Raw genomic sequence first — 17,215 nt, 5'->3', positions numbered from 1 at the left:
TTTTTAAAAAGAATAATAAATTATTTGCTGTGAAGGGAATAAACATGTAAATGACTTAAAGTCAGGGGATTCCAGTGTTAAACAGTTTTTCTCATCAGCACAGACTTGTGTCCTGTGAGGAGTGTGTGGAATCTAGTCATAATGTAAAGTTTACACTTGCAGAAAGCTTTACAATAATTTTGTAAATTATTAGTTCATCATTAACAAATCACTTAAAAAATGACTTGCAACTCAACGGTATGATAAAGGGTTACCCTGCCCTCTGAAATTTAATTCATATTCACGGTGATCTGCAACTCAGATGATAAATTAGTCTTTTCAAACAAACAGCAAGATGCATTATTCATTTCCTTTTTGTTTACACACAAAGGCAAGTGATAAAGTCATTACTGTTGCACATGCTCATATAATTTCACTATTGACTAATTTAGCTGAGGGCTCACATGGGCTAATGCTTTAATTATGATGGAGCCACTTTCTCTGCACTCCAAAAACACAAAGTAATATATAACTTGTATTATTGATTTCATATCCTTTGGTTTTAGATTCTTTTCTCAAGCATTTATCATTTTGTGGCACAAACTTCACTGTATGACAAAAGGTGAAATTTCAGCTTATGTAATTATTGGAATTGATTATTGATGATTTTGGAATTGTTTTGGCCCCGCTGACAGATCCAATCTGTTACTCCATGAGGAGTGACTGGATCACAGGCTGAATATGTGTGAAATGTCACAATAATAATCCTTCCCTCCCGCCATGACTGATGAGCGGCTACCCTCTGTCATCCTGCATTCAGTTCAGTCTCCCTGTCAATTTGCAATTGTTTTCTCAGATGGGTCCAGACGCCGGTGGTTTTTAGAGAATGCAAAAAAACTAACAAAAAAAATTATGTTGAATAAGGCGTGTGGATGCCACATGGCTATTTAAATGCATTTTCATTCTCATCTCAGCCTTTATTATTGTATGATTTGTTTTGGTACTATAATTTGAGACTCAGTTTTGTGTATTTATAACTGCATTGTTTGTCGCTCTTGTACTCCTGTCCCTCAGCCAAACAAGCCATTTACACTGAGCAACAATGATAATCCAATATTATGTAATGATCAGCAGCTGACAGAATCACAAACAGTGTAACACAACACAAACTCTCTCTCTCTGAGCTTCCATGTATGTTTACATATATTGCAAGGGATCGTGGGCCATTTTCAAGCAAAGGACCTGTTTTTATTGAATAAAAAGTGTTTTCAACATGCATAAAGTACCCAAAGTAATATATGAACATGTACTTAAAAGTCAGTGAAAGCTTTGGCTTCTTTACCTTTGGTTAAAGTTGCATGAATATCATATATACAGGTTTGTAATAATTATGATTTTTTTTGCTGCTCACCAAGGCTACATTTATTTGACCACAATGCAGTAAATCAGTAATACTGTAAGAAAAAAAAATGAGTTTAAAGTATCTGTTTACTATTTCAGTATATTTTAAAATGTTATTTAATCCTTTAATGAGCACCAATAATAATTGAGCATCAAATCACCATATTAGAATGATTTCTGAAGGATCATGTGACACTGAAGACTGGATGAAAATAGTTATTTTAAATTGTAATAATACTGCACAATATTGTGCAAGAAATGATTATTATATACAAACATATTAAAGCCAAATTTTGGGCCATGCATCTCCATGATCCCTTGTGTTTATTCATGCTGTTACAAAACCGTACCCTGAGGGCTGTCCAGTGACATCCATAGACAAGCTGAATACTTGGGAGGATATCAAGTGAACTTTCTGAAGTGAGCTCACATTAAGACTGTGGACAAACTGTGCTAGTCGCAATGATACTGTTGACTGATTAAATGCTCTCTCTCTTTCTCTTGCTCTCTCTCTCTCTCTTTCTTTCTCTCTCCAGCACAGAATCAAATTAGAAAAGCTTTGTTGGCGACGCAAGCTGTAGGAGTTAATGTTTAACGTTTTTTTGGCTGGATTTAGACAATCTATGAAAGTCTTGAATGTGATAGGATATTGTTTGATTACATGCCATGAGAGGCCACTAGATTTGTCATTCTGGACAACACAGAGGCTCCAAAGAAACGTGAAAATACTTAATGCCTTAATTGCAGTGATGAAATCAAAAAATTACAGTTTACCCAACAATGAAAATACTGTTGTAATTTACTCACCCTCATGTCATTTAAAACCTGTGTGACCAACTATCTTCTGCAGAATACAAAAGATGATGTTGTTAACCAAATAGTTAAAGAAAATCTAAAAATATTACCTTTTACCATGTGAGAATTAATGGCAAAAATACATGCAATTTCTTGTAAACCAGCATCAAATTGTCTATTATTAGCAACTCGGCTCCGAAACAAATGCCTCCTAATCCATTTTCCTAACGTCATCTGTCCCTCAACTTCACGCTCTCTTCAACATTCCTTCCATCTTTCTGTTAACCCTCTGTCTCAAAACTGTTGTTTACGCAGAGATGATGAACACCCGCAGTCCATGTGTTGACTGTAATTTTTTGATTGACAGCTTCAGACACGTCTTGCAAGAGTGCGTTTGCAAATCACAGCAAACTGCGGGAGAGAAATGGATGGAGAGAACACAGAACGAGAGAGGAAGGGAATGGCTATTTCAGGGAGCGAGTGTCTGGAATGCCAGCTGTTGACTCAACCCCCCCCTTCCCCCCCACCCCGTCTCCCTCCGTATCTCTCTCCCTCTCCTATCTTTGAGTCTTTGTCAGAGCCCCTTTCTCAACATCAAGCCCTCATCACACAAAACTTTTCCGATCACAGAGCCACTCTCCCTCACACGATAATTATAGCACACTGTCATCCCACAATTAACACACACACACACACACACACATAGAAGTAAAAAAAACTCTCAAGCTAGACCCACCATATAAAAGACAGTCAGTCAGACAGACAATAGCCACACCAGAGAGACACCGCTAATAGAAAGAGTGAGAAAGGTTCTGAGGCTTAAGAGTGGATTCATACAGTGTTTTGAATAAGGACGGCATAAAACTACTTCATTTATAAACTCAGTGCCCACTGTATCCCTTCAAAGCTCTGACTGGATATCAACTCGAGGAAAAGAAACTGTCTTAACACTAATGAGTGCGACCAACTCCTCTGCCTATCGATCGGAGCGCAGTTTCCACCAGAAATCCTCCTCATCTTCATCCTCAACCTCAACAAACCCATACATGGAGAAGAGCCGGGGACTCTTCGCTGAGGACTTTGGATCTTTCATGTGTCCAAAAGATGCTTTGGGATTTCCAAGTGAGTTCTTAATCCTGGTTCCATTTCTTTATGGACCTTTATAGCCTAAATTGAAATAAACTGCTTTAACTAATTAAAAATGTTATTTGTCTTTAATCTGAATAAAAATTTATTGTTTACATTCACATTCTAGTTTTATGTAGATAAAATAGTGGATACTGACTTTACAGTGTGTAACTACACGAGGCCTGAACATTTACTTATGAATTTCAAGACTGCATGAGACATTTGACTGTTTGTCTGTGTGTAATGTGTATGTGAAGACAGATGTATATTACGGTATATTCACAGTTGCATCTTTGTATGTGTCGAAGTGTGTGTAAAACATAACAAATATACAAGGGCACCTGGGGGGCAGAGAGAGGGTAACACAGGGAATGCTTTGGGACAGAGCCAATGCGGTGACTTCACTGTTGGGGAATGACTCAACAGCGCAAGGGCGGTCTGTTGCTGAGCGTAATATATATGGATATGAAGTGCTGGTCTGAGATTCACCAAGGCACATTTTCACACATAATTAGAAAGGGATATTAATGCACTGGAATGCCTATTTGTAGCATAATGGTGCTTTTGTAATGTAACTGAGAGTATATGAATGAGATTCAATATGCATGAGATTTAATGAACACTTTAATGAACTTTCTAATGAGAAATATTTTATGTTGTGACAATCAGTTTTTCTGTTTTGTGACATAGTTTGAATTTAACAAACCTAAATGCTGATCTTAGGATCTTTCTATTCATCAAAAAATGAAAATTTAGATTAAAAAATTAATATATATATATATATATATATATATATATATATATATATATATATATATATATATATATATATATATATATATATATATATATATATATATATATATATATATATATATAAGTAAGGAATACCCAAAAGATTATTACTTTCAATATAGTTTAATTAACATTAATTGCATTTAAATATAGCATAAATGTCCTTAGTTGTCCAAAAAATGAAGGGGGAAACATGGACCTGGAATTTTGATTTGATCTGATCCAATTTTATATGCTTGACTGTATGTTATTTGATGTTTCCGCCATTTAATCTGGAGACCATTAAGGCAGGGTAACATTAGTACATTGTCTATTGTCACTAATGTAGTGAATCAATGTATGAAGCACAGCTGACATTGACAAAGAAAATCACTTTCCAACCAAGCAGCTTTTTGTTTGTAACCCTGGCAAATGCAATGCCAACTTGAACCCATGGTGGAATCTGTGTGGGGGAATCTTTCACCATTGCAAAATTACAGCTTGAGTGGATTTGTATTGAAATGATTGAATTTGGCCCATGAAAATTTGCCAAACAATTGTACATGTGACCAAACCTTTACAATGTTGGCTATGAAACAATCTGCCTAGCAACAAAAAAGCAATACTTAACAGTAATTGGCCAATTAATATTTAAATCCTAAACATAGTTTTTTTACACTCAGTATAAAATTGAGATACAAGTAGACACCAGTTGTGTTTGTATGAAGTAGAGAGAGAGAGAGAGAGAGCTGGCAGTGATCCTTATTGTGCACCATATGATAATATCAGATTGATTTTTTTTTCTTTAGACAGAACAGGGACAGCTGGAAACATCAAGACTCTGGGAGACACATACCAGTTCACAGTGGATGTCCAAGACTTCTCTCCTGAGGATGTGATAGTCACCACCTCAAACAATCAGATTGAAGTTCATGCTGAAAAGGTAAACAGACATGGGCCTCGGCATAATACAAATGAATAGAATATCATTCATTCCCTTATGTATGCATTATTTATTTAACAGCTTGCTACTGATGGAACAGTGATGAACACTTTTACCCATAAATGCCAGCTACCAGAGGATGTAGACCCCACTTCAGTGAAGTCAAGTTTGGGGGCTGATGGGACTCTCACTATAAAAGCACAGAGAAACACTGCAAAACTGGAGCACGCACAGACGTTCCGCACAGAGATCAAAATTTAGATCTTTCCTCTCCTGCTGTATCTGTTTTCCTGTGATAAATGACCTTGATGATAGTTACTTAGTCCTGCTTTGTCATTCCTCCATGACCTTCTCTCATTACTTTTCATTAAGACTTGGGTGGAATTTAATCCTGTCACATGTATCCGACACATTTAAGACAAATGCACTGCTAACATAATTTCCCTGCTAAATATATATCACCTTACAATATACAGTGGGGTCCAAAGTCTGAGACCACAATGAACATAAGTGATTCAAAATACAATTTAAATCTATAATGAAACACAACATTTTATGAAATTATGAAAGAAAATGTATGTCTTTGAATAAGAGATTTTGTTATTTGGTAATTAATGAATAAGAAATGTTTAAATTCGGCACTATTTCTGTCACTAAAAGCAATCAGATTTGTTAAGATTGACTTGTGACGTGACACTTTCTGCACATGCTCAGATGTTCTTGCTTCCATTAAAACTCATTTAAATCATCCTGGCGAACATGATCATCAGGCTTTTTACAAATGTGTGAAGTTAATGTAGCTTGAGTGCTGCTGTCATGAAATCAGAACGAGAAGTTAACTTTTCCCCTCAAACTTTTTTTGCTTTTTAGTAAGACATTTAGAGTTTGTTGTATGACAAACAATCAGAAGAGAAACCTATTCATTGAACTGATTGATATTTTTCTCAAAAGGTACATTTTCTAACTGTAAAACTATGTTGTGTTGAGTGTTCTGAACACTATTTTAGAAGATAATGAAGCCAGAACACCCTTAATGAGTATTTTGAGCTTGTGAGTCAATGATTTGGGTCTTGTCCTCTTCCATTACATGGGACATCATGAGCAAATGACAGGTACTGTGACTCGTGTTCATCTTCTAGAAATAGAGTTGGCTGTTATTATTCAGTCTCATCATCTACTATTTCTGTGTTTTATGTGATCCATCAACCTGTCAATGTGTTGTATCACATACAAATGTATGCAAATAAGCATATGTTATACATATTAAGCCATTATTTCTTTACAGTCTTTTCAGCTAGTCTCAAAGTTTAATCAGCTGAAAATGTCTAAACCCCTTTCAAACCAAAATAGCACACTAGCCAAGACAAGAAAACCAGCTGGTTTAAACACTGTTTTCCATCACTTACACTTACAAAGTGTGTATTATATGACCATTACGTGAGTTTTAGGCCTATTACAGATGTGATTTGATTGAAAATTGGGAACATAATGACTTTCATAAGCTAAAACAGGCCTGCCATTTTTGCTCAAAGCTACATAATGGTTCACTGAAGGTTTAGTTAATGACTAAAATGTACACAAAAAAATGCCCCCTTGGATTTGCATATATCTTTTGAAACCATATTTTATTATGTAACTCATGATAGGGTTTAAAATGCATTAATGATGACCCAATTCATAACCCAAATGTGTTTTATTTTATAAATACTTCCTCACTCTGGTATTATGATATAGTGTGCATTTAATAACAGCTAAAGGTCGCCGTAATGTGGTTTAAAAAAAGAATAATAATACAGGAAAAATTCGCGCATGCGCAGTTGAGCTTAACGTCCAGTTATTCGCTCGGCCATTATCAATCGATCAGAGAGCAGAAGATGGCGGCGCGTCGAGGCTGAGCACTGAGATCGATCACCGAAACATTCGATTGGACGGATCAGCTGAAGCCTAGAAACTGGTCCGTTATACGAGGTAAAGAACATCAAACAAGACGCAATTTTCCGATTGTATTTAGGACAACTATCCGGCTAACTCCCCAAACGAACGCACGCTAAAATAAGCAAACAAGAGGCAGCATTATAGCACGCCTCTGTTAGCGCCATCTTGATCCAGCTGCAGGGCCAGGCAAACTGAATTAATCCCGGAGCTGAGAATCAGAGAGAGGGCTCATAATCAATCAGCAACATCGTCACACAATTCTTGTGGGGAATTGCGCAGTTGCTCTTCAAATCACTTGTCAAATTTACTCGCTAATGCCAGAAAATCAGACAGCATTGTGCTCGACTCGTCTCGGGCTGATAATGATAGATTAAATTTAAATGCTGGACAAAATGTCCCGAGCGAGCTCGAGAGAAACGTTTAAATGTCGCACAGAAACACACGCAGACATTACAGTTACATAATTATAGTTACATAATTATGTTTGTTAATTTGAAGTAACGTTAAATAATGAAGTCTGTCGGATGATTAATGTCTGGCAATGTTCATGCACTGAATCATTATGAGAATAATGCACCATGAATGGATTCATTTGTACTGTAGATTATATCTTAGATAATTCTGTTGAAGTGAGTAGATTTTATTCAAATACAAAGACAATATTGCAAGACAATTGACTACAATAATTGTACTATAAGAAGGGATAAATACGTCTTTGTTTATATAGACTACACAGCAGTACAGTTTTGATTAGATGTACATAAAAGAACAAGAAGAAAATCGTGAAATTGCTTGGAAAAGTAAAAAGATGTTGAATTATATGGCTATAATCACTATAGATGCTGAGGAGGAAACATTCCCCTTATATTCAGATCAGTGGCAGGGTTGTCGTAGTTAAATACAAATATAAATTAAAATACTAAAACTATTTCATTCCTTTAATTTAATTGTTTAAAATACAAGAAAAAATGTAAACTTATTTTTTTTATGTCAAGTTGCTTTTCCACTTTGTTTAACTTAATGCATTAATTAATTTAATTAATTTAATGCATTAAAATATGAAAACTACACACACACACACACACACATATATTACTAAATTGTAACTAAAAATAAATATTCTAAGAGTGGATTCGGGACAGTGTTGACCAGACGAAGACCCTGGTTTATCCCAATTGGTTTGCAAACTGGGACATTTTGATTTGTGAGCCTCAAAAGGAATAGCAACAACAGTGATTTTTTTCTTCTTCTCTTTTTATGTTCAGGAGGATACTGTTGCCTAAAGCCTAAAGCACCGTAGTCCACTCCATCAGTTATGGACTTTCCTTGGCACAGTGGGAAGGTTCTTGGGCAGCTTAATGAACAACGTCAGTTGGGTCTTCTTTGTGACTGCACTTTTGTGGTGGATGGAGTAGACTTCAAGGCCCACAAGGCTGTGCTGGCAGCATGTAGTGCTTACTTCCGCACACTCTTTTTGGACCAGAAAGATGTTGTTCATCTTGATATCAGCAATGCTGCAGGTAGCCTTGCATTCTTACTGATTACTTTGATTAAAGGGGTTAATCCAACCTAAAAATGTAAATTCTGTCACCATTTACTAACCCTCATGTGATTTCAAATGCATTTCTTTCTTTTTGCGGAGTGCAAAAGAAAATATTTGAAGAACTCTGGGAATCAAAACACTGAAACATTTCTTAAAATATATCATGTTATGCTTTGAAACTACATGGGGTCAAGTAAGTAGTTATTTTTGCAAGAACTATCCTTTTGATATTTTATGCTTAATTCTATGTAATTACATGTTAACATCTCTATTTTTGGTTGTTTTCCGCCTTTGTTTAATAGATTCATTTTTTTTCAGGTCTTGAGCTGGTCCTTGAGTTTATGTACACCGCAAAATTGAATTTAAACCCTCAGAACATAGAGGACGTTCTTGCTGTAGCTACTTTCCTTCAGATGCAGGAAATCGTCAATGCTTGTTCAGCTTTTCAGTCCTTGACTGTCCCTGCATCATCTAAGCCTGGTTAGTGTTGACTTTCCTTTTTATTTCATAAGCCGTTAGTTCAAGACGCTACTGGAGTAACAGGTCTTTCACACCACCATTTCTCATTTGTGTTCATGTGAAGTAGTAGTGACCGAGCCGGTGGAGGAACAGCTGCGATCTGTGAGAAAACCGGAGGATTCCAGTTCCCAGGAAGAGCAGGAGAATCATTCAGTGACTCAGAATGCAGTTTGTGAAAAGAAGGAAGCTCCTGTACAGTCAGAGACAACAGAAACCCAGGAGGCTGCAAGTGACACGACTGAGAAGCAAAGCACAAAGATTTCGAGAGCTGTCGGCAAAATTAGTGGGCCATCCAAAACGAGACAAAAAAAGGCTGGTGTTGTGGATTCCAAGAATGAAACAGAGGAGGAAAGAGCCACAAAAGAGATTCCACTTTACCAAGATGATCCTTCTGATGCTGACTACACTCCCAGTTAGTCTCCATTCTCTACTCTCAATGCTTTTCTCAAATGTTAACCTTCTTTTAAAACTTGTGTGACACTTTACCGCTCCTACAGAAGTCTCTCAGAGGGCGGCAGCAAAACGGTCGTATGTTAGCACAAGGAGAAGCAAGTCAAAATATGCAGCTTGTCACACATCCACAGAAGGTAATTTCTGTAGGATATAACTATGGTGTACATTTACCTCACATATTTATGTTAAGGTTTACATAACTGTTAAAATTTTTGCTAAAAGTTGGTGACGCTGAGGAAAGTATGTCAAAAGCTGAGAGCGTGGAGAACATGTTAGAAGAGGAGGATGAAGAGGATGAAGGAGAAACAGAGGAGGAGGAAGAAGCAGGAGAGCAGATGGACACACAGGATGAAGAAACATCAGGTTCGGATGGGAAGAAGTCCGCACTTTTGGCTGAGAGAAGTGAGTCCAGAGCGTATGGCTCCATCACACACAAATGTGAGGTGAGGGATTCTTCAATTTTGTAATCCTTATTGTCTTATGTATATTCTATAATATGTACTGTATATATTAGAGCTTACAGCTCATGAAAGTCAAAAATCTAGTATCTAAAATGTCAATCAAAACAGGATTTGCAAAACAGAAAAGTTCAAGTCCTTTAAAGTATGTTAATTTATGCACATACTTGGTCGGGGCTCCTTTAGCACAAACTCCATCATCAGTGATGTGTGGCATGGAAGCGATCAGCCTGTGGCACTGCTGAGGCACCTACTGAGCCTTCAACTCGGCTCGACTGTTTCTCCTCTTTCTCTTGAATATATCCCATAGATTCAATTTGGGGTGCAGGTCGGGCATGTTGGCTGCACAATCAAGCACAGTCATATCATGGTCAGCAAACCACTTGGAAGTGGTTTTGGCACTGTGGGCAGGAGCTAAATCATGCTGGAAAAGGAAATCGGCATCTCCATGAAGCTTGACAGTAGATGGAAACATAAAGTGCTCCAAAATCTACTGGTAGATGACTGCATTGACTTTGTATTTGATAAAACACAAAACACCAGAAGACGTCATGGCACCCCAATCAACATTGACTTGGCTTCAAGCAGCTTGGATTCTGTGCCTCTCCAGTCTTCCTCCAGACTTCAGGGCATCAATAGCCACCACACACAGATGTGTCAAGGAATTTACTGAACCACAGACAACATCAGAGGTGTCTTACCTGGGTTATGGAGAAGAAGAACTGGACTGTTGCCCAGTGGTCTAAAAGTCCACTTTTTAGATGAGAGCAAGTTTTGTATTTCATTTGGAAACCAAGGTCCTAGAGTCTGGGGGAAGGGTGGAGAAGCTCATAGCCCAAGTTTCTTGAAGTCCAGTGTTAAGTTTCCACAGTCTGTGATGATTTGGGGTGCAATGTCATCTGCTAGTGTTGATCCATTGTGTTTTTTGAAAACCAAAGTCACTACACCCGTTTATTAATAAATTTTGGGGCACTTCATGCATGCTTCGTTCTGCTGACCAGCTTTTTGAAGATGCTAATTTCATTTTCCAGACGTATTTGGCAAGTATTTGCCCACACTGCCAAAAGCACCAAAAGTTGGTTTAATGACAATGCTGTTGGTATGCTTGACTGGCCAGCAAACTCACCAGACCTGGACCCCATACAGAATCTATGGGATACTGTTAAGAGGAAAATGAGAAACAAGAGACCAAAAAATGCAGATGAGCTGAAGGCCACTGTCAAAGAAACCTGGACTTCCAAACCACCTCAGCAGCGCCACAAACTGATCACCTCCATGCCACGCTGAATTGAGGCAGTAATTAAAGCAAAAGGAGCCCCTACCAAGTATTGAGTACATGTACAGTTAATGAACATACTTTCCAGAAGGCCAACAATTAAAAAAATTTTTTTATTGGTCTTATGAAGTATTCTAATTTGTTGAGATTGGGTTTTTGTTAAATGTGAGCCAAATCCATCACAATTAAAAGGACCAAAGACTTAAACTACTTAGTCTGTGTGCTCTGAATTTATTTAATACATTACTGAAATAAATGAACTTTTCCACGACATTCTAATTTATTGAGATGCACCTGTATAAGTATATATTTATATTCATATAATTTATATCAAAAATAAATAAATGTAATATATAAACATATTTTTCTTAAATTTATACATGTATATCTGTGCATTTATATATACATAATAAATATACACAGTACACACACATTATGTAAACAAAAACTTGTTTTTCTTTGGACCATTCTTAATTTAATCTGATTCTTGTAGGACTGTGGGAAGAAGTTTACACACACAGGGAACTTTAAACGCCACATGCGCATTCACACTGGTGAGAAGCCATTTAGTTGCAGAGACTGTAATAAAGCCTTCTCAGACCCAGCTGCCTGCAAAGCACATGAGAAAACACATAGGTGAGCATTATAGAGTCTCATGCTTTTTCTCTACAGCCTCATATGACTTGTCAGCTATAAGAAATAATATATAAAAAAAAATATTTCCACAAAAGCTTCAATGTGTAGAAACATTCACGATGTGCAGTTTTCCTCACACTATATATTTCTGATTCTCCAGTCCTCTAAAACCATATTGTTGTTCCACGTGTGGAAAGAGTTACCGGCAAATCAGTCTGCTAAACCTGCACAGGAAGCGACACACAGATGAGGCGCGATACAGCTGTGAAGATTGTGGGAAGCTCTTCACCACTTCTGGAAACCTGAAGCGGCATCAGTTGGTGCACAGTGGAGAAAAACCCTACCACTGTGACTACTGCGAACGAGCCTTTTCTGACCCCACCGCCAAGATGCGACATCTAGAGACCCATGACACAGACAAAGGTCACAAATGTCAATACTGTGACAAGAAATTCAACCAGGTGGGGGATTTATTGTCTTTATAAATGTAATTACATACGTACATACATACATATATCAACATTACACTAGTTTTGAAAGAAAATAATACTTTTAATCAGCAAGGGCACACTAAATTGATCAAAAGTGACAGTAAAGACATTTGTAATGTTTCAAAAATAATTTATATAGATTTTATTTTCCAAATAGGCCTAAATGCTTTTCTTTTTAACGTTCTATTCATCAGTACAATCCTGAAAATATATATTAAAGTTTCCACATAAATATTATACATCACAGGAATAAAACACATTTTCAAATACATTAAAATAGAAAACAGTTATTTTAAGTTGTAATTATATTGCACCACATGACAGTTTTTACTGTATTTGTAATCATCAATACATTTATCCATCGTGTGCATTAGAGACTATATCCTTTAAAACCAGTCCAAAATCCTTTGAACAGTAATGAATATTTACATAATAGTTTAGTAATATAATTTTAAGCAATATATATATATATATATATATATATTGTACTATACTGTGTAAATGTGTGTGTCTCTCTCTATATGTTATCTATATCTATATGTACACAAATTATATGTGTATATATAAAAACTTCAAAAATTATAAATAATACAAATTATATTTAAAATAATACATTTTTTATATATTTTTACAAGTTTATTAATATAATTGTAGGAATCACAACAGAATGTTATAATATAATATCATGCAGACAAGATTTATAGATTATACATTTTTATTGACATAACATTTTAGCCATAGCTATAAACGTATAACACAACACTTTTTTATTGGGCATTACAAATGCAAACAACTTTTTTTTTTAGTTGGGAAACCTGAAAGCACATCTGAAGATCCATATTGCAGATGGGCCACTTAAGTGTAAGGAGTGTGGGAAACAGTTCACCACCTCAGGTGAGATTTACACACTGAGACAGGGTGTGGCAATATATAAATAGCAATTTTAATGTGCCTCCATGGTCTGTTCACAGGCAATCTGAAGAGACACCTGCGTGTGCACAGCGGTGAGAAGCCTTTCGTCTGTATGCACTGCCAGAGAGCATTTGCTGACCCTGGGGCCTTGCAGAGACACGTGCGCATCCACACAGGTCTGAGCCTTTCTCACGTCCTCGGCCACCCTTAGCTTTTAAAGTTTTTTTTGACCTTGTCTATCTTATTGTTTTAGGAGAAAAGCCCTGTCTGTGTCTAATTTGTGGAAAAGGCTTCACGCAGGCCAGTTCACTCATAGCTCATGTTCGCCAACACACTGGGGAGAAACCTTATGTGTGTGACCGCTGTGGGAAAAGGTAACTGAGAAATTGCATGAATGATTTTGTTTAGATTTATTATGTCACCATATATAATAAAAGTATGGCAGCGGTTAATTGCACTAAGTGTAAATAGCAATATAGGCTATTTACACTAAGTGAAGATAGCATATTTTCTCAGCGAAAGATGCTATTTACACTAAGTTCAAATAGCAGCATTTTTTTGTGATATGCTATTAACACTAAGTGCAAATAGCTATAGATTCTATGTACACTGTTAAAATTTTACTACTTATTGCAAATAATGGCAGTTATCTGCACCTCAGTATTGTAGTACATTGTAAAACAGTATATAATATTAACTTACTGAGTGTAAATTGTAATTTTAATTTAAATCATTAAATGAATGTCACCTTATTGGGACAATAAAGCCCTCCCTACAACTATCCTAACCCTGCTTGATACTTTATTTGAAACTTTTTGATTATATTCTTAATTTTAATTGAAAATTAATGCTTTTCTGATGTGATTTGAAATTTGAAAAGAGAGAAAAAAGTTCAGCAGAGGTGGATTCGAACCCATTTTACGATTATCAGTTGTCTTTTTGCAGTGTTTACTAGCCGAATCACACCTTAGAGTTAGAGTAAATAGCTTCAGCCAACAATGTGGACTGTTTGCACTTAGTGTAAATAGACACTCCGTTAAAGTATATTTCAACTATCACACTTCAAAGGTTTGTCCAGTCCAGCCAGCTGGCCAATCACATCCGTCATCATGACAATATCCGACCACACAAGTGCCACACCTGTAACAAAGCGTTTGTCAACGTGGGAGATCTCTCAAAACATATCATCATTCACACAGGTAAGATGCAACATTTTCTGCTTTTTCTTCTGTATCTCTCCGTTTATGTGCTTCTAATGACTTCCTGTTTACAGGAGAGAAACCGTTCCTGTGCGATAAGTGTGGTAGAGGATTCAACCGTGTGGACAATCTGCGCTCCCATGTGAAGACGGTGCACCAGGGGAAGGCGGGCATGAAGAGACTGGTGGTGGCTGAGGAGGACGAGGGAGAGGAGAAACTGCTGCAGGACTCCACATCGGACTCAGAGCTCAATAATGAGGTCAACATCGTCACGGTCACTACAGATGACATCGTGACTTTAGCCACAGAGGCTCTAGCTGCCAGTGCTGTAGCACAGCTCACAGGTGACAGAATAGGACAAAACAGATGAGTTATTACACCTCGTAGAAAGGATATTCCTCAATCTAAATCTAAAAGTGACTCTAATGGAGTTTGGATGCTCTCCTGATATTTTTTGTTGTCCTATAGTGGTACCAGTGGCAACCTCTGTATCTGCTGATGAAACTGAGGCACTGAAAGCAGAGATCACCAAAGCAGTGGAGAAAGTACAAGAAGCAGGTGAGTAATATATACAGTAGTTTATATACTATATCATAATTTATTAATTGACTGGTATTATAAGCTTAATAATAATAATACAAAATAAATATATAACATTATTATAAATAATAATAATATAAATTATTTAAATGATATGAATAGTACGTTGCTTTAATAACAAGGTATATGTACTACAGCTACATTTAATTGTGTGTATCGATCAAAGGTTTAGTCGAAGTCTCTTATATTCATCAAGGCTGCATATACTGGATTAAACATACAGTAAAATTGTAATATTACATTGTTAAATGTATTATTAGATATAATAACAAAAGAAATGCATTTTTAAGTGTAACTGATTCCTGTGTGCCACTGCTCCAGTTTTTAGTGTCCTTGATCCTTTTTAGCAAGTCTATTGTCGTTCACATACTGACTCTTTTTTAGTACTTATATTCTGCATGACCATATTCTACATCCCTAATTACATCCCTTAACAGCTACCTTACTAACTATTAATAAGCAGCCAATTATGAGTTTATTGAGGCAAAAGTAATAGTTAATGGTTTGTTAAGAGCGAGAACTGAACCTCAAAGTAAAGTGTGACCGATCATACTGTATCATATTGAAGCTGAAACATTGTGCTGCTCTATTCCTTCAGATCCCAACACCCAGATCTTGTATGCATGTGACTCATGCGGAGAGAAGTTCTTGGACGCCAGCTCCCTCGCCCAGCATGTGCGCATTCACACTGCCCAAGCCCTGGTCATGTTTCAGGCAGATTCGGACTTTTATCAGCAATATGCAGGTGACGGGACGTGGCAAACCACCGAGCAGGTCATCCAGGGAGGCGAGCTCTTGTTCCGGACACGGGAGGAGGACGGGGAGGAAGGAGAAGGAGCTCTAGCTCAGCCAGAACCTCAAAGTGAGGGGGCAGAGGAGGAGACCAGTACACAGGCAGAGAGAGAGGAAGGGTCTGGAAAAGTGAAGTCTGAAAGCCAAGAATAGTGAAGAGTTTTTGACCTGAATTGATCCAACGGATGGAGTTCAGACTGCTGTCTCTAACATGCTACAGTAAAAACACACTCTACTAGATAGATGTCATATCACAAACCGCAGCACAATATGTGTACAGCATATTAATACTACATTGTATAAAGTTACATTTAAATAAATATGACAAGAAAAAAGTAATTAAATATGAAAAAAACAAACTAATTTGTATGTGGTTTTTCATACTTTTTAATTCTAGTGTCTCCATGCATATGTCCAATGCCAGATCATGTATTCTCTGTTACTGAAGCTAATGAAACATGTGACTGTCCTACAAGTTTCAGTTTTCCACAAATCAACCACAGTACTGAACTGTTATTTATTGATTTATTAGTGATTCTTTTGTTTGTGGAGTTTAATCATTTTCTGTTTGAGCTTAATACTGCTTGACATAAACATAAACTACATTAAACTGCTGATTTGAACTGTATGCTTATCATTTTCATGACATGTAGAAGGCGAAGAACTCACAATAAACACTTTTAAATGCTCTGTTTTAGCATAACTCATTTTTACTCCTTTAGATGAATGTGTTGCAAGCAAGTTTCTGTTTCTGAATATCACAGCTTTCATTGTCAGAACAATTCTCTTATTTAAATTAGTACTGCAAGAAGTGTTCCAGGTCATTTTGGTCCAGTTCTGTTCTGTTTATTGAACTGACAATTAATATTGTATCATGCCTGCATACAATAGTGACTTTTCAAAATAACTTAAGCCACACTCAGTGCTTAAAAGCACCTTAAAGTCTGCAGTTAGTTTGGTAATAAATCTTTTAGTTCTTTTGATTTTTGTGTCATTTTTGGTCACTGGAATAAATGTGTATTATTGCCAGGAAAACAAGGCTACTGGTTGTTTAACCTAATGTAATAGAAAATTTATTTTTTTATTTTTTTAGACAAAACATTACAATCAGTTTTGAAACAGCACTTGAGCCATATAACAATTTCTGTTCAATTCAGTTTGACATGGACAGCAGGTATCAGAGGAAAGGGTGCTTTGTAGATTGAAAGTCTTGTTTAGTTCAGTAATGGGCTTCCAGAGACAGTAATGCACGCTGCACTTTCATGTGCTGTTTTCAAGTCGCTAGCTAATTTATGACCAAACATCAGCTTCAAAACGAGTTTGACTTGTTTTTATAGCTCGTGGAGCTTTAGAAATAACAACAAAGGAAAGAAAATGGGCA

The 17,215-nt window shown here is 36.7% G+C and overlaps 2 protein-coding genes across 5 annotated transcripts; both read left to right on the top strand.

Moving 5' to 3' along the window:
* The first annotated feature begins 2,849 nt into the window (after positions 1-2,849).
* hspb7 (heat shock protein family, member 7 (cardiovascular)) lies at positions 2,850-5,770 on the top strand. Its single transcript, XM_026241845.1, has 3 exons — positions 2,850-3,297; positions 4,887-5,020; positions 5,102-5,770. The coding sequence occupies exons 1-3, from the start codon at positions 3,129-3,131 to the stop codon at positions 5,279-5,281; spliced, it is 483 nt and encodes a 160-aa protein (XP_026097630.1). The 5' UTR covers positions 2,850-3,128; the 3' UTR covers positions 5,282-5,770.
* Positions 5,771-6,761: 991 nt separating this feature from the next.
* On the top strand, positions 6,762-16,524 carry zbtb17 (zinc finger and BTB domain containing 17). Of its 4 annotated transcripts, none has more exons than XM_026241841.1 (15): positions 6,762-6,988; positions 8,221-8,475; positions 8,817-8,978; positions 9,082-9,429; positions 9,515-9,604; positions 9,693-9,913; positions 11,698-11,840; positions 12,001-12,301; positions 13,138-13,225; positions 13,303-13,419; positions 13,497-13,617; positions 14,312-14,442; positions 14,517-14,786; positions 14,911-15,000; positions 15,641-16,524. In XM_026241841.1, exons 2-15 carry the CDS (start codon positions 8,271-8,273, stop codon positions 15,985-15,987), a joined length of 2,634 nt encoding a protein of 877 aa, XP_026097626.1. In that variant the 5' UTR covers positions 6,762-6,988; positions 8,221-8,270; the 3' UTR covers positions 15,988-16,524. The 4 variants fall into 4 exon arrangements, with proteins under 4 accessions (XP_026097626.1, XP_026097627.1, XP_026097628.1 ...); XM_026241842.1 differs by having other exon boundaries at positions 6,763-6,988; positions 9,085-9,429; XM_026241843.1 differs by lacking the exon at positions 6,762-6,988 and adding an exon at positions 8,606-8,691 and having other exon boundaries at positions 8,372-8,475.
* The last annotated feature ends 691 nt before the right edge of the window (positions 16,525-17,215 follow it).

The sequence above is a fragment of the Carassius auratus genome, unplaced genomic scaffold (genome assembly GCF_003368295.1).
Source record: "Carassius auratus strain Wakin unplaced genomic scaffold, ASM336829v1 scaf_tig00000254, whole genome shotgun sequence".
In the NCBI taxonomy this organism is placed as follows: Eukaryota; Metazoa; Chordata; class Actinopteri; order Cypriniformes; family Cyprinidae; genus Carassius; species Carassius auratus.
The sequence above is the reverse complement of the archived record's forward strand: the minus strand, read 5'-3'. Positions and strand labels throughout refer to the sequence as shown.

Coding starts and splice junctions, on each gene's coding strand:
- zbtb17 (XM_026241841.1), top strand. CDS start 8,271: ATGGACTTTCCTTGGCACAGTGGGAAGGTTCTTGGGCAGCTTAATGAA. Junction 9,430..9,514: donor TGATGCTGACTACACTCCCA/GTTAGTCTCCAT, acceptor CCGCTCCTACAG/AAGTCTCTCAGAGGGCGGCA. Junction 9,605..9,692: donor TTGTCACACATCCACAGAAG/GTAATTTCTGTA, acceptor TTTTGCTAAAAG/TTGGTGACGCTGAGGAAAGT.
- hspb7 (XM_026241845.1), top strand. CDS start 3,129: ATGAGTGCGACCAACTCCTCTGCCTATCGATCGGAGCGCAGTTTCCAC. Junction 3,298..4,886: donor AGATGCTTTGGGATTTCCAA/GTGAGTTCTTAA, acceptor TTTTTTCTTTAG/ACAGAACAGGGACAGCTGGA. Junction 5,021..5,101: donor TTGAAGTTCATGCTGAAAAG/GTAAACAGACAT, acceptor TTTATTTAACAG/CTTGCTACTGATGGAACAGT.